Source organism: Calypte anna, chromosome 5A, assembly GCF_003957555.1.
Source record: "Calypte anna isolate BGI_N300 chromosome 5A, bCalAnn1_v1.p, whole genome shotgun sequence".
In the NCBI taxonomy this organism is placed as follows: domain Eukaryota; kingdom Metazoa; phylum Chordata; class Aves; order Apodiformes; family Trochilidae; genus Calypte; species Calypte anna.
The window spans coordinates 12,171,393-12,195,704 of NC_044251.1; the positions used below are offsets into that span (position 1 = coordinate 12,171,393).

At 39.8% G+C, this 24,312-nt stretch overlaps 1 protein-coding gene across 2 annotated transcripts in view; it reads right to left on the minus strand.

Annotated features, from left to right (window-relative positions):
* Positions 1-15,078, minus strand: part of LOC103529765 (neuroendocrine protein 7B2) — a 44,804-nt gene extending 29,726 nt beyond the window's left edge. Inside the window, exons 1-12 of one of the 2 annotated variants that reach the window (XM_030451598.1) lie at positions 14,939-15,078; positions 12,649-12,719; positions 12,252-12,348; positions 11,518-11,768; positions 10,855-11,015; positions 10,602-10,748; positions 8,849-8,923; positions 7,999-8,172; positions 5,152-5,287; positions 4,726-4,834; positions 3,797-3,944; positions 869-3,494 (exon numbers count right to left, since the gene is read on the minus strand). In XM_030451598.1, coding sequence (XP_030307458.1) covers positions 1,924-3,494; positions 3,797-3,944; positions 4,726-4,834; positions 5,152-5,287; positions 7,999-8,172; positions 8,849-8,923; positions 10,602-10,748; positions 10,855-11,015; positions 11,518-11,768; positions 12,252-12,348; positions 12,649-12,719; positions 14,939-15,067 — 3,069 coding nt within the window. In that variant the 5' untranslated portion in view covers positions 15,068-15,078 and the 3' untranslated portion in view covers positions 869-1,923. Of the gene's footprint in view, positions 3,495-3,796; positions 3,945-4,725; positions 4,835-5,151; positions 5,288-7,998; positions 8,173-8,848; positions 8,924-10,601; positions 10,749-10,854; positions 11,016-11,517; positions 11,769-12,251; positions 12,349-12,648; positions 12,720-14,938 lie in introns of those variants that run through there. The other variant, XM_030451600.1, reaches the window with a different exon arrangement.
* Between the last annotated feature and the right edge of the window lie 9,234 nt (positions 15,079-24,312).

Below are 24,312 nucleotides of genomic sequence, written 5' to 3' on the forward strand. Positions count from 1 at the left end.
TTACTGCTCCATCTATAAAACATTGTCCAAGCTACATTAGCATTCAAAATATTTAGTATTCTCAGAAAGAAAAATAAATCTCATCTTGATCTTTCAAACACAAAATATGACAGCTCACTATTGGAGCAGGAGTCAGATCTCTTTTTCCTCATGACATTTCCTTTTTCTGCCCTTTTTCTTCCATCTCCTACCCCTTTGCATCAACTGTTACAGCTGGCAGTGGCTTTGCTAGCCTCATGATGATACAAAACATGCAGCTCTGGTGATTTTGTTCAGCCTATTGCCAGCAGCAGTGAAAGGCAAAGGGTGAGAGCATGTAGCTGAGCACAGGGAAATGGAGCTTCTGCTCTGGATGGTGGTGAACTGCTCATGCTGGCCTCTTTAGGAGGTGACACTTAAGCCTTCAATACCCATCGACAATACCAAGAAATCCTGTTAATATTTTCCCATGGCTGTATCACTACTATTAAAACTCTACAATAATGTAGCAATAGAGCGAGGCAGCTCAGCTGGCCTGATGGTACAGGCAGTTTCCACCAGATCACTGAGCTGAACCAACTCAGCTCGTAAATAGGGGGATGTGTGGGGAAGAAAGGGAAAGGTGGAGGGGAGAACAGAAAGCATGCAGAACTATCTTGTTCCCTAACAGACCACTTCAGAAGTTTAAAAAGTCTACTCCTGCTAAATTTTGTCGCAGTGCCTTTCTGTTAGTTATGAGAATCACCAACATGTATCCAAGATAAACAGAATGGAGTCAGAAGAGAACTACTTCTGACTTTGGTAGTTTCAGACTTACTTTTGATGTCCACAGTCTGCATATGACAACATAATCTGACTTTCAAAGTCATTATAGAAAAACAGGCTCAGAAAGGGACAAAACCAATGGTTTTATTAAAACCAAAAGTATCCAGTGCTTTCAGCTCTTACATTTTGCCAAGAAGCAATTTGCATATACAGAAAGCTAATGAACAGTTTCAAGTGTTTACTCTTAAATAACACTACAACTGATGACAGACAAACAGTTTTAATTCCAAAAGATGTAAACATTTGCTTGTGCAAATCCACTTTTAACAGACTATGGCTTCTTACATTCATCTCTTGCAACATTATCAGCATCTAAGATCTGCTTCTGCACCATCTAGTTAACACTATTCTATTGCTCTAAAAATAAGTTAAGACCACCTCATATCAAGACAAAATATTTCACTGCTCACAAGTGAAAATACTTGGTACCCATCACATTGCCAGATTAAGCTTAAGACTTTTCACTTATTGAATAAACTGCACATTTAGTTTTTCCTGTGTTCTAATAATACTCCAGTGTGTGTGCACACATGAAAAAATATCTTTTTTTAACCTATCCAACATGGAAAATATGCTCTAAATTTACTCCAATAGAAATAAAAAAGCATTGTCTCAAAAGAAGTAGAGCTGGTATAAGGTCCAACTTAAATATCAAAGTAGTGCTACAATACATTTAAAACTAAGTAAATAAATTTAACTATCAATACACAGCATCATTTTCTTTCAAGTCTGTTAATTTTGTTTAGAATGTCTGAAATTTTTAAAAAACTTGGTACTTAGTCTAAGTACTGCAAAAATTATTTAGGGAGATGCAGCATGTTTTTTTGTTTTTTAGATACCAAGATAGTAATATAGGAGATCTAATGCAATCATTTGTAAAGACAGATTACTTTTGTTCTAGAAGTCAAATTCATTTTGATGAACTGACTAGCATTTACAAAAATTTCGGTAAATGAAGGAAAACTCAACATAAAGCAAATTATTTGCACAAGTCATGGACTTCTAAGATTAAAAAAACAAATCAAAAAATACAAATATTTAGAGCTAAAAAATAGTCATACAAATTTAGATTTCACTGAGGTTTGGTTACATATGATTGCTATATCATCATATGTGATCTTACAAGTCTACTGGTTTTGCAGTGGGTAGCAGTTTCACTTTAGATATTGGATTCTTTGGAGAGCCTCTGTAACGAGCTCTTTCTCTTCCTGAAGCACTTCTTGTGACTGTAGATTTTTCTGGGACAGCACCTGGAATACTTGTATTATCATTAACTTTTAAAGTGGGTTTTGCTGTTTCATGATTGGTCAGATCTTCTAGAACAGACTTGGACGGATGAGCCGTCGCTTTCAGTTCACTGACTGCAGCAGTTCTGACAGAAGCATCAGGCTTGTCTGATGGGTTTAGCTGCCTGCAAGATGATATGGATGTCAGCTTCTCATGAGATAGAGTAGCTTGGTCATACCTGCTTTCACTCCTGAGTGGCAAAGCCATGAAATTCTTTGAGGTCTTTTCTGCACAGGAGAATAATGCAGAATCATAGCTCAAAGATTTAACAAGTGGTGAACCAACATCAGTTGCTTGAAGCAGCTGAGAGCTCACAGATCGCCTGTTAGCTTCCAGTAAGGAATTCATCCTTCTTACAGACTGCCTAACCGGGGTACGTTGAAACTTCAGAGGTGATTTGGTTTTGCTTGCAGAAGCTTGTTCATTTAATGAAAGCTTGTTGAACCATTGTATGTGGTCAGAAACCTTTCCATAATCAGAAACAGTTGATGTTTTAGTTAAAGTTTTATCTGAATTTTCAGCTTGCAAGAATCGGTTGCTGACTTCAATTTGGGATTTAGGCAACTGAGAAGCAGGAAGCTGTCCTGCCACAGAAGGTTTAACAGTATCTTCTTCCAAATTACAGCAGTTTACCACACAGTTTTCACCTGTTTGCCTGTGTGTTGACTCTTCTTTTTTTCCGAAAGAATCTGATTTGTTTAAGTCACCTTTTGACGAACTGTTCACAACAGTCTGCTTGTCCTCCCTGGCCTGTACTTGGGACACAGGAAGTTCTGTTACATTTTTTATATCTGGTTTCTGGACCTGAAGTTGAATCTCAATAGAAGTTTTGAAGTTTCTTTTTTCCAAACATGTAGCTTCAACTTTTTTTGCTTGCTGTTTATCAGTCACATGAGATTGATTAGATTGGTGTGACAGCTCTATGGATTTTGCATTTGTTAGATTTCCAGAAACTTCAACCAACAGTTCTTTCTCTGGATTGAGCCCTTTCAGATATGAAGTTTCATTTAATGTTTCACCTGCTACATCTGAGAAGGAAGATTTTGTATCACCTATCAGATTGTGAAGATTACTTCCAGATGCAGAGAAGGCCTGCTTAACTTTCAACAATGTTTCTGCAGCTGAATTACTTTCCCCTTCACAAAGCAGTTCGAAGTTGTTGTCTTGTTTGCTCACAGTTGTGGATTTGAATTCAGATGAAACAACTGGTGGCTTTCCAAAGATGAAAACAGATTCTGAAGAACCAGTTCCTGTTTCAGAGTTTCCTGGAAGAACTCCCTCATTGCTGCTGGGTGCCTGAGAATCTGTAACAGCAGGACTATTCCGTGACATTCGGTAGGCTACTTTATCATGACGTTTTGGAGTCAGCAAGTTTTCTTCTGAGTTTATCACATTCTTTGAACCTTAAAATAAATATCACAGTGTTTAAGAAAAAAATCTTGCATTTTCAGTGATCAAAATTGTACTTAAAGATGCTATTACTCCCATAAATTTTAGAGATATCAAAAAAGGCTTTACATTAAGAACTGAAGTAATGTATCTCACATTGCTTAACAAAGAACTACTTAAGTACACTAGAAACAAATGAGCCAGTCCTAAACTGTTTCTTTTTCCCCAGGAGCTTCTAACACTCAGCTAACTTTTGCTCTAACACCTTTATAAAAGCAAAGTTTTCCACATTTAATGTACTCTGTTAGATATTTACCTTTCTTAGGGAATTTCTCACTGACATATGGGCTGAAGAGTACATCTCTTCTCACACATTCAGTTCTGTTTTCCAAGCCTTGTTGACTTGCAAGACGTCTTCCAATATTTTCAGATCTATTACCAACTGCACATCCTGTTACAATATTCTTGAACAAACAAAAGGTATTAATTACTCTCATATAAATTTGTCACTTGGGATCCAATTTAAAGAGGAACCTTCAGGAAAAAGCTATGCACATCAGCCTTTCCTTGGACATACTTCATCTTCCCTTGATCCTCTGTAGACCTAGGTAGGGAGCAATCCACCTGCAGTAAGGTAAGTTCAACCACACTCTGAACATAGTGAATCTGTGTGTAGGCTCTGTAATATCAGAGTGGCAGTAACTGTGAGGCCTACTGATCACAAGTATGGTAGGTTGACCCCAGCTGGCAGGTAAGCTCCCATCCAGACACTTGCTCACTCATTCCAATTCTTTGAAGGATGAGGGAGGGAACTGATAAGGCAAAGTGGGGCAAAAGAAAAAAAACAACCAACCAACCAAAACTAACCCCAAACCTACAAGTGATGCAAAAGCAGTCACTCACAAAGGATAGACAGATGCCCAATCAGCTCCTGAGGAGTGGCTACTTTGCAAAAACTCCCCCACCTAGATTTTATTCCAGAGCATGATATTATATAGCATGGAATGTTTCTTTGGTCAATTTGGGTCTCCTGCCCGAGCTGTGGCCCCTCCCAGCTGAACCCTGAACAAGCTGATCAGTTACTGCTATGAAAATAAACCCACAGATTCTTGTACTTGATAGAAGGTCCAGTTATGCTGTGATCCCTCTATTATCAGATAAGTCCTTCCTGCTACTGAAAAGCAGTGCCCAAACATTAAGATTTGCAGAGTAGCAAGAAAACTGGGTTAGAAGCAGAATACTTACCATTTCTCTGTTGCTTTTCCCCAAACCAAACTTCAAGCGTAACGACCTCCGAACCATTTCTTTTCGGCTGATCTTTGGGGAAAAACAACCTGTCTTTCCTGATTCAGCCCTGGGAGGAGAGACAGGAAGAAGTGACACAAACTCTTCAGGAGGGCAATGAAAACATTTTGATGTTTATGGTTATTTCCTCTAGTACCACTCCTCCTGTTGCCAAGCTTTTGTAATAGATACAGGAGGCTACTATACCAGACCTTAATTTTTTTTTTAGCTCCATTTTGCCACATGGGAAGATCTGGTGATTTTAAGATTATTATAAAATGAAACTGGTTTGTCTTAAACATTAAAAAAAGAGAGCTTCAAGGGGTGGAGGGCCTAAACATATCTTTCTAATTTTTCTTTAGTTTCTGAAGACCAAAAGCAAATTACCTGTATAATTTTTTGCTTGCATGTCTTTTACTTCTTCTGTTCCCTGTACTAGAGAGATGAATTTCACCAATAGTTGCAGGAGACAGTGAGACTTGTGATGACTCAAGAGACTCACAAGGGCTTGCTTCAAAATGAACTACAGAAACAAAATCATATTTACATTATTTTAAAATAGTCACATTGTTTCAGATAAAGACACAACATCTAACACAATGGAGGATAGTTTTTTAAACAGTTCAGATTAGCTTATTTTGTGGACTTCTGGCTTGAAATCACTTTGACTTCCACTTTATTATGAAGAACAGAATAAAACATCCATAATCCAAGAGGAAATGGTTAGTGACCTGCTACATAACTTAGATACACATAAATCTATGGGGCCAGATGAGTTACACCACTGAGTGCTGAGGGAGTTAGCAGATGTGCTGACCATGCCACTTTCCATGATCTACTTGCAGTCCTGGAAATCAGGGGATGTCCCAGTGGAAGGAAAATGTGAGGAACTGCAGATCTGTCTGACCTCAGTGCCAGGGGAGGTCATGGAACAGATCACTCCGAGAGCCATCACACAACACATGCAGGACAAGCAGGCAGTCAGATCCAGACAGCATGCATTCATGAAAGGAAGCTCCTGCTTGGTGAAACTAATATACAACAAGGTGACCTGACTATTGGATGAGGGAAGGGCTGTGGATGCTGTCTACCTGGACTTGAGTAAAGCCTTTGACACTGCTCCCTACAACACCCTCATGAAAAAAATTGGCTGCCTAAGGCCTGGGTGGGCATATGCTCTGCTGGATCAAACACTGGCTGGATGGCAGGGCCCAAAGAGAGATGATGAATACAGGTCAATCCAGGTGGCAGCTGGTCACCTGGCAAAGTAGTGTTTGCCAGGGGTCAGTACTAGGGCCACTCCTGTTCAATATCATTATCAATTACTTCAACGATGGCATAGAGCGCACCCTCAGTAAGTTTACAGACAACATTAAATTGGGGGGAGTGTTGATCTGCCCCAGGGTGGAAAGGCTCTACAGAAGGCCCTGGCTGAGGCCAGTTGTACAAGTTTCAAGAAGAATAAGTGTCAGGTCCTGCACTTGGGCCACAGCAGTTCCATGCACTGTTACATGCTTGGGAAGGAGTGGCTGGAAAGCTGCCTCTCAGAAAGGGACCCTGGGGGTCTTGATTGACAGCTGGCTGAATATGAGTGAGCAGTGTGCCCAGGTGGCCAGGAAGGGTAAGGGCATCCTGGCCTGTATCAGAAACAGTGTGACCAGCAGTGATCACCTCCCTGTACTTGGCACTGGTGAAGCTGCACCTCAAGTACTGTGTTCAGTTTTGGGTCCCTCACTACAGTAAGGACATGGAGTTGCTTGGAGTGCATCCAGAGAAAAGCAATAAATCTGGTGAGGAGTCTGGGGTTTAGTCTGAAAGAGAGAGGCTGAGGGAAGACCTTAGTGCTCTCTACAACTATCTGAAAGGAGTCTATAGTAAGAGGGGGGTTTGGTCTCTTCTTACTAGTAACTAGTGATAGGACAAGGGGAAATGGCTTCAAGTTGCAGCAGGGGTTGTTTAGAGTGGATGTAAGGAAAATCTTATGTACAGAAAGTGTTAAAGCATTGGAATAGGCTGCTCAGGGACATGGTGGTCACAATCCCTGAATGTGTTTAAAGACCATACTGATACAGTGCTTAGGGACATGGTTTGCAGTGGGCTGCCAGTTTAGCTAGGTTAGTAGAGTTCACTTAAAGGTCAGACTGGATGACCTTACAGGTCTTTTCCAACCTGAGCAATTTATAACTTAATGTTAAATGAAGCTGTTGCTTGTAGCATCCATAGAAGTGGCTGGATTGCCATTAACTGCATGCTACCACTATCACTACCTGAATTAAGTTTCCACAGTTATCATCAGATCAGTTCCTCAAATTTAAGAGCCTAATAAGACAAATTAAATATAGTCTTTATATTACTTGCAGTGTGCTTTTTTACATACCTAGCCAGAACAGTTAAAGCAACAATAAACGAAATAGTTGCTATTATATTAACATTTTTACAAAACAGATGCATTATTACTATCTCAAGAAAATGTCATTACTTTAATTATCCACAGAAACAAGAATTTCATGATGAGCATGAAGTAATTTCATAAATAAAATTAAGATGCTTATACCATTCAATTGGGAAAAAAATTAAAATTGATGTTCAGGCAAAACAAGCATAGCCAATCTAGAAGTTTCTTTTTACTCCAAATTCATTTGGCAGTACATTAACAAACTAAACAAAAATAAAATTGGGTTTGCAGAAGAGCTTGACCATCAGAAGCATTGCAGTAGAATAAAGCAGTTTTAAAGCATTGCCAAACAATAGCAAATTTTTTTCTAAGGAATTCTGAGATTATTTAGCATCTAGAGAAAATAAGAGATGATTGGATTAATGAAAGAACGTTCAAAATAACAACAATTATATTTCACATGGAGCTAGGACCAGCTATTTTAAGTATTTAAAAGACAGAAGGCAGTCACAAATTTCAGAAGATTGGAAGCACAGGCATTTTCATGGATTTATGTGCTGAACCAGAAAAGTGAGATAACATAGATGATACAGAGGGCCTGAAAAAGAAACACACATCAGGACTAGAGATTTGTGAGATTAATACAACAAAAAACAAGAAAAAGAATTTTGGTTTTGCTCAATCCATGCAGAAGCACTCAGACAGGAAAGTCGTGCACGGAGCACTGTTAGAAACAAGATTATCAAGGAATGCCTAACAAGAACAAAATAATGTACAGTTGAATTGAATCCATAAACAGCCACTTCTGGCAGGAAGATAAAAAAAAGAAGGCAATGTACCTGATGCTGGTGTTGAGTTGCTGCTAAAAATGTTACTTGGTAATAACTCAAAAGCAAAACTATGCTTAAAAGATCGTCTCTTCTTGCTGGACAAGCCCTGAGAGCAATCAGTTGGAAGCTTACGCTTGGTACTTGGAGTAAGGACCACTGGAGTCACTGATGAAAGGACTGAAACTGCAAACACCAAATTGCAATAACAGATTTAAAGGTTGAGCATGGACTAGAAAATAAACAGTATTTTTGTGGGGTTGTGTGTGGTTTGTTTTTTTTTTAAACAAACAAAACCCCCAACAACAAACAAAAACAATAACAAAAAAACAACCCACCAAACACAACTAACAAAACAAAACCCTGTTGAAAAAGCTTAGCCAACGTGCATGCATTTTGAACAGGCAAAGCAATCAGTAAAGCTTAGGGTTTTGGAAGGTTTTTCGGTTGATTTTTCACATGAGTACCAGAAAGGAAAATCCAAAACTACAAATTAAAAAAAAGGTAAAGCCATCTTCCATAAGATAAGAGATAGAGTAAAGGTGAAAGAACTTCATTTCTGGCAAGTTCATTCCCCAGCTGATAAAATGCTGCACATTACTGCTCTGAAGCCTTAGTGTGCATTAGATAAGAAGCGCAAGGCCAGCTGTCTAACCCTGGAACTGCACAGCCCTCTGCTGCTCTGAGAACTATAATAAATGCAGTATCCTCAACAAATATGTAACTATATTCCAAGTTATAAACAATGGAAACTAAATAACTTAAGTTCTAGTTCACTGGTTAAAGAAATTTTTGGAATATAGTTGACAAACCTAGAAGATACTGCATGGGCTTTATTTATTGCAAATACACCAATACCTACCACATCTGTCTTGTTGAGGTGTAGTGGAGGGTGTTCTGTTAGATTTAAGTTTATTCAATGCTCCACTAACAATATCTGAAATGCAAGACACACCAAGCAATCAAATTTAAATATGAAGTCTGTCTTGCTCTGTTTTAAACTCAAGATTAAATGGTATTATTTCAGAAGAAATAAAGCAGATCAGTTTAAATGGTTGTTTTACGTAAAGAACTCTATAGTCCAGATCTTCTCACCAACATACTGCTTTTGTTGTTGTCACAACAGTTCGTTATATTTCTTTTAAGAATTACAAAAATAACATGAACAGAAAACAAAAGTTACATCTAGGTAATTCAGTAGGTCATAAGAACATATGCCTTGTGATTTCTTGTATACAAATCTAGAAGTTATCCAAAGACGACTTTCTCATTATATTGGGTGGTTGTCTGGAAGCTGAAAAGCTCTTAAAACTTTGAGGTGAGTCAAAAAAAAAAAAAAAAAAAAAAAAAAGTATGAAATTTGAGTCTTGAAAAATAAATAGTGTTCAACTTTTCAGTGAGCTATGCATTTTTGTTTTGGAGTGTTGTTTTGTTCTCTTAAAGGCAAAATTAAACACAGCAGAGTATAAAGATGAAGTTTGACTGTTTTTTCTGATCTTAAAAGTGTGAAATGGAAGCATTTTTAAGGGCTATTGCAACTTACAATTGTATTCTCATAGCAAAGTTTAGCAAAGTACAAAGCTGCTGTACTTCCCTTATCCTGGTAAATACCTGTATACCTTTTATATCTGGTAAATATTAGGTAGTTTTTATCTGTATTCAAAGACGAGTTTTTAAAGTATAGCAATGGTATGATTTACTGCATCTGGAGAAAGATTAGAAGCTGCCTACTCCTAAAACCTATTGCACAGAACAAAACCTAACAGTTTCTCCTGAAATCTTTAACATTCAGAAAAATTTATCACTTTGCAACTCCAGGATGATCTTCCTTCTTCAGAATGAAAAAGTATATTACACAGAAACCTAGGCCTTGACTAAACATAATAAAACAAAGCTTTAGTGTAAATTGCTGTCAGGCTTAATATTTCGGGTACCTGAGCAAAATATATACTCATATTTTTATAGCAAAACATACAAGGCAAGTGTTACAGTGAATTTGAATCAGGAGAGATATATATTTCACAGTACATCTCCTCAAAAAGAATACAGAACAAGAGAGAATATTCCATATTTGGAAAAAACTAAACTCTATCGAATAACTAAATTGATTAAAAAAAACAAACAACAAAAAACCAACCAAACAGATGCATGATATCATAGTAACCAATGAAATCAAAGTTACACTTCAAAACACACACACACACATATGCCATTTATATTCTTGCCTTCTAATGACCTGACTTATCAAACTATGCAATATCTTTGAATGTCCAAATATAATTTCAAAACCAGCAAAAAATACTTTATCTGTGTTCTGCAACAGGATCTGAAAATGACTTTTCAAGCACTGGAACATTAATCTGGCTCCACAAATCTAAACGCAAGCAAAATAGCCTACTTGGTAGACAAGAGGCTCACTAGAATAAACTCACAGACTAAACAAATAGTAAAGTGATGTGATTACTGAAGTCTTACATAGATTTTGAAAATCAAACTGAACAGATTTCAAAGGCATCTATTTTGTTTGTGGAAGCAGGAATTAGTTAGGATCAGCATACCTGAGGTCTCACAGTAATTCTATTTTAATTGCTGAAACTTTCACACAACATACCTACCCCCAACACTTCGGTGCCTCCTCTTTTTGCATTCACTGGGAGATTCATTTTCACTGTCTTCAGGGCCCCAGAGTGAGGGAGTAGATTGAAAGGCATCAACACCTAACATCGCAGGGATCTTTTCCAAGATAAATTCTGGTACTTGTCCTAAATTAGTTGAGAAATATTTTTTGAGGTTATTTAAAGTTTTGAAAAGAATAGCTGTATGCAAGTATGTGCAACAAGACACCTTGATAAAAATGTATCATCTTACCAATTTCTGCTGCATGGTCAATAAGTGTCTGCACAACAGCAGCTTGCAAGCGAATTTTCTTTTCTGTATTGGTTGACATCTTTTCATTTTCATATAAGTGCAAAAGGTTAGGAGCAAAAATCACTGCCAGATTACTGCTATCCATTCTGTTTTCATTGGACCTTAAAAAATAAGTTTTTGCACAAATTATCAAAACATAAGCAGCAGAGGGACAAAAAAACCAAATAAGACAAATGCAGTTGGAAAAAAATATATATGGAGTCACTCACTTACATGCTCACGTATCAAGATTAATGTGCACCCAAGGCTAGGTAAACCCATGATTATGCTATTGAAATCATGAGGCTGTAGACCCCAGTCAGTGACAGGGAAAGAAAGATATCAGTTAGATAATGTTAATTTTATCAGACACTCCTTTTGCTTGCCAAAGAATGAGGAATACAGCTATGCCAGAGGGGAACAAAGTCAAATTTCCAGAAAAAAAGGTTTCTTAAAGAAAACACTTTGAACTTACGAAAGAAAAGACCATGACTGGTTTCAAGTGAACGACCACAGATAAGAAAGTTTAAAGTCACAAACCACCCAAAGAAAATTACAGCAGCTTCCTGGAAAGAGAAAGCTCTAAAGGAATCAGATGTTTACAAGCACTCTCTTTACACTGACCTTAGGGACACAGTTCTTAGAAAATTGAAAAAGTATCTCAAAGCTTCAATAGTTCTGTCAGCCATCAAACACGACAGTAACACAGTTGCAGTTTTCTTCTCATTTCCTAGCTGCTGAGCTTTGAAAAGGCCTTCTTGCAAATGAGGTGGAAGGATGGGTTCTGGCAGCTCTCTGAAGAACTGTTTAAGAAGCCCTGCAACATCACATGGCAGCGCAGCAGAAAGGCAGTTTTCACCTTGATCCAGTTTACTCTAAAATTTTTCATAAGAAATATGATTTGAAGTTTTCAGCATATTATCAGATATCTAAGTTCAGGCATTAATCCTCTAGCTCACATCAGAAAAGACTTATGTCTTCCCTGTTCTCAGTTTTAGCTTTGTCATGTTCTACCTAACTATAGTATTTGCAGAGACACAATCTTGTCAGATCACATCTTAATTTACAGGTTTCCCAGGTTTGCATCTCTCTGGGAGAACACTGCTAAACAAAGAGCTTCATGGTATCCAGTGTGTGTAACTGCTTACAAGTTTGTTCAGCCACAGGTGTATTCTCACCATCTAGAAAACCAAAAATTTCCAAGAAAAAGAAAGGCTGAAGTTTGAGAGTTTCTGGACTAGATCTCCTCTTACTTCTAAAGCAGGTAATGTTATCAGCCTAATGTGAATATTAAAACTTGAATATGACTCAAAAGAGTCAAAAAAATAAAACATGCAGAAATGGGCTTCAGAGAATACCTTTAAAGCTTTTAAACGAACAAGAGATCCAGACTTCCTGAAGAGTCCCTCAGTATGAGCATGTTCTTCTAAATATTCACAGGTATCAACAAGAAAGCTGAGAAGAGAACAACGAGATACTTCTGACATTCAAAAGAAAGTTTTTCTAGGGAAAAAAAAGCTATCTTACAATCTTCCCCAGTTACAAGTATAAATAAATACAGCTGAATGATAGCTGTGGATCTGAATTCCCCATCTAACTTCTGTTTTCCTCCACCTTTAACTGAAACTATTCTTGTATCCCCCAGTAAAGCTTTAGCAGGCTTGGAATAAATATTATGTCCCCTCTCCTGACAAGATTTTTGTTCCATACAGAGAGCAAATTAAGTGTAAATCTAAATATGAGGTATTAATTTACCTTGGAATATAACCATATTCTGGCACAAGTGATTGTGGTAAAGCATGAAAAGATATTCCAAAGATTTTACCCTAGAATATAAAATACAATGGATGTTATTAGAAGGTTGAAAAGCATTACCAACTACACATTACAGAAAAGCAAGTATTTCACAAAGTACAAACAGAAGGGCAGTTAAGACAGATAAGAGGTATTGTCAGAGACAGCACTATCATCTCTAGATACCTGAGCCTGTCCTATTTACAGGTAACACCCTAGATAACTGTGAAAGAATAGAAAGATTTTCTGCAGCACATTTTGCAAGGAGTGAGTTTTCCTACAAGATTATTTAACACTGTTCTGAAATCTCACCCTAACTTTTCTTAATTGGCTAAACCCTATTTTTCTTTTAAAATATCAATACAATAAGCCTGATAGTTACTTTTTAAAGTCTTTTTTTCTTCATCTGAGGCACTCCAGACTGGCATTTCAGAGAGCATTATACTCAACAGAACAGTCTAGAAAACTGTTCTGAACTGTCCTATTCAGCATTTGCACTTAAGAAACTGTTACATATTAAAAAACAATTTTTACTACTGATGCTCACCTACAGTGGGTATTTTTTAATGTTTATCTCAGGTTAAGCACAGAGTCAGAAAAGCCCACACTTCAGTGTAACAACTTATATTTTTATTTCTTTGCCCCATGTCTTTTCTGTATTTACAGAACATACAAGACAGCCTCTCTCCCAGCCAGAAAAGGATTGGTATCAATCTCAACTTGTTATTATCAGAGATGAATGCAAACTCTCTTTCCTTATACTTGAAATTCAAAGTGCTGACCATGTTTGGAAAATAGTTAATCAATAACTAATCCATTAGGCCATCTTGGGTCTACCTGTGCAACAGCAAACTAGCATAACATGATAAGGAAAAAGAAGGAAAACATGTTTGCCATTTGAATTTCAGATTGTTACTAAAAAACAAGGAAAAGAAAATTAACTCCAAGATATAATGCTTTCCTGTGTTTACAAGTTTACATAACAGAGAATTTCAGTTCAGCATTCAACTTTGCAAGACATTTTATTACAACATACATACACACATATTCACAGCTCTGATTAACCTCCCCTTCAAATAAAAAAACCTCAACAAAACATCTTGATCCATGTGGTTGACACTCACAAGGGGGAATAGACTGTTCTACCTTTACCCCTCCTCTCTCCTTTTCCAAATAACCCAACCCATGCATGTCTTTTTGCAACTTCTTTGCCTTATATTGACCAAAGGTTACTGCAGGATTTTGCATTATCTTCTCAGCAATAGAAGCAGCCTTCCAGGACTTAATTCTGAGTATCAGCTGCACAGAAATCTTGCTTAGGTCTCACAGTGGCTACTTCCATGCTTTGCAAATTAGACTCCACCAGATGGTCAGTATTCTGAAATGGATTTCAATGCTGTATCAACCAACATCTGCTAAAAAACCTGAAGTTTAAATTAGAGTCCTTACACAGAAAACACACTTTTTTCCCTTCAACAAGTTCAAAGTGGATATTTAAGACAAAGGACAGATTTCATTCCTCAGAGCACAAGAAAATTCAGGTCAAATCTGTTTGTATAAAACCCCCCATTGTTGTTTCTCATACTTAGAAACCCCAAAAATAAAGCCCTTCGAACAACAACAAAAAATAATTAAAAAGTAAGGTAAAATAAAAGACATAAAGCTTATAGAAAAAACATACTATTTATCCCAAAACATAATACAATGACTATGCTTCAAATCTCACAGCTAGTGGCATTAACCACAGTAAGTAAAGTCAAAACCAGACCAGAGACACGAATCAGTACATTTGAAACATGGGTGCCTGAGCTATCAGACTGCATGAAGGAAAAGCGGAGCACTGCCTTTCACAAGCCGGTCTGCCTTGCAACACCCAGGTCCTAAAGGGCCGGGGGGAATTCGGCGTCACTAAACCATCCCTCACGGCTGTACCGGGAGCAAGGACCGGAGCTCCCCGTGCTCAGGGGTAAAACCCCACTGTCCCCACTGCAGGGACTCGGACGTTTCCCCCCGCGGGAGGGCGATGCCTGCCAGGGCGCGGTACACACAACAGCCTTACGGGAAGGGCACCGACGAGACTCGGCGGTCACCGGGCCTGTCCAGGGCCTTCAGACCAACTCCGGGACCTCCGCGCTTTGCCCCCTCACCGGCAGCCGCCGTGCTCCCCCTCCTTGCCCGCACCTCCCCGCCACTATCCGGCCCGGGGTGCCCTCCGTCAGCAGCGTTACTTTACCTCCTCCTCCCCCCTTACCTCCGTGGCCGCCGCTCCCGGCTGCTTCGCCGCCCCCAGGCAGCTCCCGCTCTTCACCTTAATCCCGTAGGAGGCGCGGAGTTCCTCCAGCACCGCCAGCCGCACCAGCCGTCGCCTCTGCTCCGCCATACCGGCACCCCCGCCGCCTACCTGCACCCCTCACTCCCTACCCCCGCCTCCCCTCAGACCCCACTCAGCGCCATTGAGACCGTCCCCCCCTCCTACCCCTCCGCCACCGGACCGGGCTCAGAGCCGCTCCGCTCCCGCGCCGCCGTTACCGCCTGGCTCAAACCCAGCGCCCGGCCCCGCCACGCCTCTGATTGGGCCGCTTGCCATTCGAAATCAGGACCCGGCCGCCCAACGGCCATCGGCGGCTGCCCCGGCGGCGCCTGCTTTCTGAGCCGCTTCACGGTCTCCCTCGGCTCCCACGGCCCCGCGTTCAGCCATCAGGCGATCGCGTACGATACCTAAGGGTCATAGAATCATAGAACTGACTGGGTTGGAAGGGACCTCAGTGATCATCAAGTCCAACCCTTGATCCACTACTGCTGCAGTTACTAGATCATGGCACTGAGTGCCACATCCAGTCTCTTTTTAAATATCTCCAGGGACAGAGAATCCACTACTTCCCTGGGCAGCCCATTCCAATGTCTGATCACCCTCTCAGTAAAGAAATTCTTTCTAATGTCCAACCTAAACCTCCCCCAGCACAACTTGAGACCGTGCCCTCGTCTCACTGGTAGCTGCCAGGGAAAAGAGACCAACCCCCCCTGGCTCCAACCTCCTTTCAGGGAGTTGTAGAGAGTGATGAGGTCTCCCCTGAGCCTCCTCTTCTCCAGGCTGAACACCCCCAGCTCCCTCAGCCTCTCCTCATAGGGTCTGTGCTCGAGTCCCTTCACCAGCCTGGTTGCCCTCCTTTGGACCCACTCCAGGACCTCGATATCCTTCCTGAACTGAGGGGCCCAGAACTGGACACAGTACTCGAGGTGTGGCCTCACCAGGGCTGAGTACAGGGGCAGAATCACTTCCTTGGACCTGCTGGCCACGCTGTTCCTGATCCAGGCCAGGATGCCATTGGCCTTCTTGGCCACCTGGGCACACTGCTGGCTCATGTTCAGCTTCCTGTCAATCCCGCTGAGCCGCTGGCGTCGCGGTGCAGTAGCGGCTGAGGGGGCGGCGGCGGCGGCGGCTCCGGGCCGGTTGCGGGGCTGGTGCGGGACGTCTGGGGTCCAGTTTCCGGGTGCTGTCGGGCTGCCCGGTCTCTGGGCAGTGTGAGGTAGCGGGAGCCAGCGGGCAGGGTGTGGGCACTGGCGTTCTCAACCGCTCAATGCTCCGTGCTGCCTCCCCAGCCTCACCCCCAGCCAGGCTCAGGGCAAAGTTTGGGGTTGGTTTGGTAGGTTCTTTACCTGAAAATAAATGCTAGATCTGTTGGTTGGGTGAAGATAATTTTAATCTAGGAAATCACCTTAGTTTTGTGAATAAACCGAATTTTTCAAGAAGGAAGGAGCAGACGATGCCAATCCGAGCTGAATGCAGTGGTGCCGTGTGCTGGAATAAAGCAGCCTGAGGAGCTTCCCCTGTGCTCCATCCAGTGCTGTGACTTTCTGCATCAGCTTTGCCCTCTGCAGATCCATCTAAGATCCACCCATCATTTATTCTGGACAAAACCCCGACTGAAAAATTTAAGTGCCAGTTAAAGCATTACCACGGGGTTTGTACTTTCAAGATCTGCTTTTGCTTTGCTTACACCATACTGTGTTCTCATACTCATTCCCCAGAAGGGTCATTTGAGGTTTTGCACTATGTTATAGGAAGACCTGTGTTTTGTTTTGTTTTTTTAAGTTTCTATTTCAAAGGCTTCAGGTGTTAACAGTAAAATTCATTAAATTCAATCTTTCTGCATAGAGTCAGAAATCTGCTACAGCAAAAATAAGCTTTCCAGCTTTTCCTTTATATATGTTCTGGTACTAATTGTGAGTCTTACTTCACAGAGAAGGAGCGTACTACAAAGCTCAGACAGAATGATAAAACCAGCCACGTTATGGTGCTCTTAACACCTGTGGACACAAAAACTAGAGAATAAAACAAAAAGGTTAAGTTTCTCCAAAAGTCATCAAAATATAAATTAAAGAATCCTAGAAAGTTATGTGGAAAAAAAAGAAAAAACAAAAACTAGCAGAGGCAATAAATAGAAGAGTATTCATAAATTTTCTTAAGTAAAACCACAGGAGTTCCATTACAGACATCTAAATCCTGTTACTGAGCAAAAATAATATCCTTTAAATGCAGTTTTAGTGCAGCCTTACTGTATTAGTATCTGTCCTGGCTTTTAAATGATATGAAAATACAAAATTCCCAAACCTCAAGTATCCCTGATGAGCAAAGTAGAGTTAAAGGAATAAAATAAATAGGTATCATAGGATTTAGTTTAGCCTATCTCCAGACAACAGTTTTCTGTAGTAATAATGAATTACACAAGAGGGAGCTGTGCTCTCATAAATATTTTACAACGTTCCATGTCAAATATTTTCTGTTCAGTATTTACTTCAGAAAGAAGCACATGATGACAGTATGTGCTGTATTTTTTTCTCCAAAAAGTGATGGAGGAAATTTTCTTCCATTTTGCAGCATATATTTAAAGCCACATTATGGCTAGGTATTTTGTCAAAAGCATTTATCAAATATTTTAATACACTTTAGGTGACTGTTTAAACACATCTGTTTTATTTACAAGTAGAGACCAAGGCAGAAAAATTACTTGTAAATAAGAGCTAGGAACTAGTTGCAGAATCGTGACTGAAATCTAGTCACCTAATTAGCTGGAAAAATGAACTAAAGGCCGCATGGTTTTGTGATGAGTTGCCCTGGTAGATGCCAGGTGGCCATGAAGCTGCTCTATCACTTTTCTCAGATGGGCAGGGAAGAGAAAATAAGAAAGGCTCAGGGGTTGAGATAAGGACAAGGAGAGATCACTCACCAATTACCATCATGGACAAAATAGACACAACTCAGGAAAATTAATTATTACCAAACAAATCAGAACAGGGTAATAACAAAACCACATCTTAAAACACCTTCACCCCATTCCACCCTTCACTCAGGGTTTCTGTTCCTCCTTCCCCTGAGTGGTACAGGGGGATGGGGATTGGGATTTGTTGTCAGCTCATCACACATCCTCACTGCTGCTCCTTCCTCCTCATACCCTTCCCTTACTCCAGCATGGAGTCTCCCACAGGAGATAGTCCTTTTCTCACAGACTTCTCCAACGTGAGACCTTCCCCTAGGCTGCAGTTTTCCACAAGCTTCTCCCTTCCACAGGCTGCAGTCCCTCAGGAATAGACTGCTCCAGCATGGTTCCCTTATGGGGTCAAATGTCCTGCCAGAAAACCTGCTCCAAGCATGAGTTCCTCTTCTCCACAGGCTCACAGGTCCTGTCAGAAGCCAGCTTTAGTGTCACAGCCTACTGCTGGCATCCACCTGCTCTGGCCTGGGATCCTCCACAGGCTGAAGCCAGATCCCTGCTCCACTCTTATCCTCCGTGGGCTGCAGATGCAGCCCCTGCCTCACCATGATCTTCACCATGGGCTGCAAGGGAATCTCTGCTTTGGTGCCTGGAGCACCTCCTCCTTCTTACTCCTCTCCCCAGCACTTTTTCCTCCCCTTTTAAAATATGTTATCCCAGAAGTGCTGCCAGCAGTGGGTCTGGCTTGGAGCCGGCTGGCTGTGGGACACAGGGGAAGCTTCTGGCAGCTTCTCACAGAATCCACCCCTCTAGCCTCCCTGCTACCAAAACCTTGCCACACAAAACCAATACAAATTTATTTTCTGGAGAGATATGGTTTTGATCTGGTGAAGTAATCAAATCGAGAATGCATTATGGAGACAAAATATTAGTACTGAATTAAGGGTGAATAAAACATCCTTGGGAGGAAATAAAAGACTGGTCCTCAGACTGGTATAGTTTTGGACAGGGAAAGAAAGATTCCTCTTCTATTACTCCCTACTTATAAAGTACTTAAGATGAGAAGTGCTTCACAAAATATAAATAGGATTCAGCTCACCTGCTGAAATCCTCAGTCAATTGAAATTCCAAAGGCATTGATTTGGGCAGACCCCATGGCCAAAGTTCGATGAGACACTGAGCATCATCTCACAGAACTTGACAAAAGTATTCCAGAAAGACAAGATCTTAGTTTTGCATTGTGGCCTCAGCAATTTGTTACCATGTTTTGAAAGTAGTGACTCAGAGGCAAAATGTCTTATTTATTTGTTTGTTTGCTAATGTTAATGCAGTAGTTTTCCTATATTATCATAGAGTTTAAAGTCAGAAATTACTCTTGGATTGTCTAGTCTGATCTCGTGTATATCACAGTCCAACAGTTTATGTGCTAAGGATAAAAACTGATGGTTAGACAATTCTTCTAATGGGAGTAAGAGGTGCTCTTGGGCACAAAAAAGTGACAATTGCATTTGCTGGCAAATGCTGTACCAGCTTGCAATTGTATAAAAATGGGTACAAACTCCTCCAGCTACACTGATAATAAAACAAGAATCCAAAACTCCATTTTATAGTTTTCCCAGTCCTTATAGGCCTATTTTGAGGAAGCCCATCAGATCATTACTGGAGGAAGGTTTAGATTAAGGAATTAATTTCTTGATTTCAGACAACCTTTAATATCAGGTAAAGTAGAGGGGAAAAAAATGCCCGTCCTTGTGGCACATCTTCTGGGCAGGTGCCTTGAGAATATAAGAATCAAACAGCATGAAGTTAAGATACTTTTCATCCTGAATGGAAGCTGAGTGGGGTTCTTTAAAGTTGCTTCAAAGAAAGCATCTGCCCAACTCTTATATGACAAGCAGGCAAGCTGTGTATGGGAAATGAAAATGAGAAAAAAAAGCCTGTCCAAATTATGCAACAAGGATCATTATGCTATAAAATTGCTCTTCAAATGTGGCTGTTATTAGAAGTTATTAAGGTTTCAGCAGTTATTTTCTTGATGAAGACAATTTCTTGCATAAATAGGTTTTTAATCTTAAAGCTATGTCTACACAGTTAGTATTCTTTGGTTGGTAGAATGTTTGAAGTGTGCTATAGGATTTGAATGTAATGAAGTATTTTTCATCACTACAAATCAGTCTCAAACTACTTTCCCAACAGCCTTAAAACTTAAACAATTTATGAATGCAATGTATTGCTAGATACAATGATGATTAGATTATTTTGCAATGGGATGTATGGAGTTCTAGGAACTCCGTGCAGGCTTGAGGGTCATGCTGATGTTGGGGGCTGGACAAAAAAATCCAGTAACTAAATTTCGTCTGCCAGTTCAAAGGAGAACTTCACTGGAATACACGAGAGAACAAAAGCCACACATTCTCCTTTTTATGACCATTCTCTGTTTCTCTTCTGGAATGAGCTTTTCCTGTGTGCAGTGAGGCAGAAACAAGCTGCTTTACCCTACCTATAGAGAAGACTGAAAAAATAAAAACCACCAGATAATACCCATGCTGGAGGTGCTTAGTTTCACAGACTGCATAGTGATACATGTGTCACTGGAGGGCTCTGCTGTACATATCTGTAATCAAAGTGTACTTTCTGGCCTAGGAACAACACCCTGATGCGTGGTTTTATGCAAATTTGTTTTGAAGAGCACACAGAGGAATTCCTTCCTCAGTTTCCCCTCATCAGTTGCACAGCTGTTCACTGTGGGGTTGTTAAGATACTCCAGTGCTTGGGATGGGAAATCTGTCCCCTGTTTCTAATTCAGTCTTTCTCCTGCTGTGTGGTCCTGAGCTCCTCTAAAACCTCCATCTGTAAAAGGCTGTCTGTCTGTGGAATGTTTTAAGGACTGTAGATAATTATTTTGTGGACTGGTTTAATATATTTCCCCTGTTCTTTTTCTATTCCTTAATGTTTGGACTTGCTTGCTTTAATCTAATTTCTGTATACAAATTAGAAGGATCACTATATATGAACAAGAATATTCACTGTTATTTGTGTTACTTCATTATTTTCCCCTTTCTTATGCCTTTATATTACACATGTGTCTGCTGACCTTAGCTAGCATTTTAGCCTCCTTATGCTCGATGTTACGTAAGTCCTAAGAGACAAGACCTGTTAGGAAAAGCTTGGCATTCAGATAAACAAGCAGCACTTATTATTAGGTAGAAAAGGCACAGATCAATGATGTAGCTTGTCTGGGATGGTCAATAGCTAAGCTAAATATAGAGTCCAGGTCTCTTGAAAATCAGCCCCACTAACCACCCACTGAGCCACTCAACCTCTTGTTTCATAAAGCATCATTAATTCTAACTGGTAGAAACAGAGGCACTGTCTGGCTTAGACGTATATTTCTCCTATACAACCTGATCCTGCTGCCTTTGTAATAAATTCAAGGACTTCCAACGAGTTTTCAATCCAGCTCATACTGAAGAGCAAATCAGTAAAAAAAACCAAACAAACCTTTAAATAGGCTTATACAAACAGTTCAACCAATACACCAAGTATATTTTGACAGATTGTGACTGGTAAGTGAATATGATGGAGAAAAAAAACAGTCCCAAAACATGGAACTTTTCTAAGAGACCACAGTATAACTCCTGTATCACCCATTTGCAGATGTGAATAGTCTACTGACAAACTTTCAGACACAAACATTGTAGGTGGCAGTAGTAAGGTCACATTTTTTACTCCTATTTTCATTAAAGTTACTTTTACAAATATCAGTGGCATCTCGCTCTCGTGAGGGGTAAATGTGAATGCAGTTAGGAACAATCTTTTTACCTACAAAGCCACAATCTTGAAACCTCTTACAACTATAGTTCCATTTCTCCTACTTGTGGGAGGATATTCATCCATTTCACAGACTCAGCATATTGTGAGTGCAGACAAGCTCTGGTCAGCTCTCTGTGTGTGATGATGGGAACTGGATCTCTGCAGTGTTGGCATCTCTGGTGTGGTCATGTGTGGATCTCTGGATCTCTGGTGTGGCCTCAGAGATGGGGTTTGTCACTTGGGAATGGTACCACACAGCCATGGCTCTGCATCTTCCCTCACTGATACACAGGGATCTGCCATATCTCTTTGTGTGGGCTTGCAGGATTTTGAAATTGTCTGCTCTTCACAGCCAAGTGGTCCATGGCTAATTTTTTTTTATTATTCTTTTTTATTAGATCTAGTAGTATATTCTTCTAGCTTTATTATGCACATGTTGTATTATGGATGTTGACTGCGTTATATCATTTATCATTACCTCAGAGAAACAAAAACTGACCATATTCAATTTTAGTCAGCAGTCCTATTAAGACAGTCTTGAAAATCCATGTAGTAAAACCTGCCTACTTAAAAGGATTAGAATTAAGTGTCTGCTCATCTACTACTCCAAATTATTTTAGAAAAAGACATAAAAGATGATTGAAAGAGACTAAAGAGAACTTAAGAAAAGGCAGCAACTCAGAAGAAAAAAGAATAGAAAAGGTTCTTGAGACAGGTAACAAAAGAAGCAAATAAGAACCTAATCCTGTATACTTATTTTTCCTCCATTCTTTGTGATGGCTGGGATTTTGCACTGCTTTTAACATGACATTTCCAAGTATCTCAGTTTTCCAATTTGCCATATTGGACTTTTCCCACATCTTTACTCCACTTGGCAAACTAATTCTAAGTCCGTATATATAGCTCTTTTTACTTATGTGTTACTTGTATGTTTTTAATTTTTAAAACTTTTTTTTTTTTAGTTATTTACTTTTGGTCCTAAAAATGCATGTAAAATGAGAAGTCATTCAGGAAATGTAGAGGTTCTTCTGGCTTTTTTGTCTCATGACTACCCATAACTTTAGGTTCTTACTGCATCAGAAAAATATTACCTGCCTTCTACTTGAAGGCATTCACACTGGTGTCAGGACGTGTCAAGATCTTTTGCTGTGCTACCTCCAGTGAAAGGCTGTCAAGGTGGAAACACTACATGTCAGCCTGGCTTCCCACGCTACATTCAGCTTTAATTTATTCTTAAATTGCCACAATATCTTGTGAGTACTGTATTCTGTCAGGTAAATGTTTATAACCCATGTTTCCTTCAAAAATAATAAAATTTTTTTTTAAAAAAGAGTACAGCAAAATGAAGAACTACTGCACTTTTCAGATGGGGGCATTTGGCAGAAAGGAAAAGTGAAAGCGAGACATTTCCAACAGAAACAAACTACTAATTGCACTTGTTCTCAGTGGAAACTTTGCCAGGATCGGAAGACTGACATCTACCAGTTCCAGAGTCACAGCTGTAGGACTGTTCTTCCCCTTTTCAAACACGTTATTTTTCCCTTTACCAGTCACGTACTTCTTTAAATAACCTAAATACATCATGCAGTCCTCAAACAAGCAAAACTTCCCGTGTTCATGTCTCAGAGGAAACAAAGTTATTAGCCTGTTATTGCATAAACATATGATTTCTTCCACTTGGTTTTAATCTTTCATAAATATAAAAGCTCACAAACCAGCTAAATGTGAAATAAACAAATTCGGTAATATTTCAATCCATTAGTTCAGAGCTTTAAGAGATTTTCCCTCCCAACCAAAATCATTCTACAATTCTATGATTCCATGGTATTTTCAGGTAGCTACAGAGATACTTAACTCTTTCCATTGATCCGGCACAAAACTCTCTGGTTAAAAATCTGCAAAGATCAGATAATTCCTACGTTGGTTCTGTTAGCTGCAGAAAAACCACCACCCCTGAAAGTGATTTCCTGCTTGAGAAACCATAAGCTGATTGCAGCACAAAAGGAATATTTTGAGAGTCCTCCACGCAGCAGTTACTGTGTTAGAGCACGGCTGCTGCACAGCAGCTTCTAAATGTTTTGCATGTTCTGTGAAGCAGATCCTCTGCTTGATGTACGCTGTTAATACTGCTGGATGTGATGATATAGCATGAGGCAAAGCAAGCTGCATGCCTTAGTGTCAACATTTTAAGTTCCAGCTGCTCCAAAGAGCATGTATTTGGGTAAAGAGTAGGCAGCTAATTTTTTCTTTTTTTTCTTTTTCAGTCAACTGTCATCTTTTCTAAGTCACTTGCCACCTGCAACTTTTGTTAAAAATTAAATCCTTCCCACTCTCTTCAAGTCAGTTACCAAGCTTCAAACCAGGATAATATCTATTACATGACTGACAATGAAAAGAACAATGTGAAGAGAGCAACAGGTAACTTGTGGTACTTAGCAGATTGGCTTTGTGTTTTGTTTTATTTTCAATTAAAATACCTAAATTGATATTTATTATCTGTTTATTGTCTGGTGATGATAAGCCCTAGTTTTCCACTAATTTTCCAAAACCATATGTTCAGTGTATTTAATGTTCAATTTAATTAATTCAAGTTTTTCCA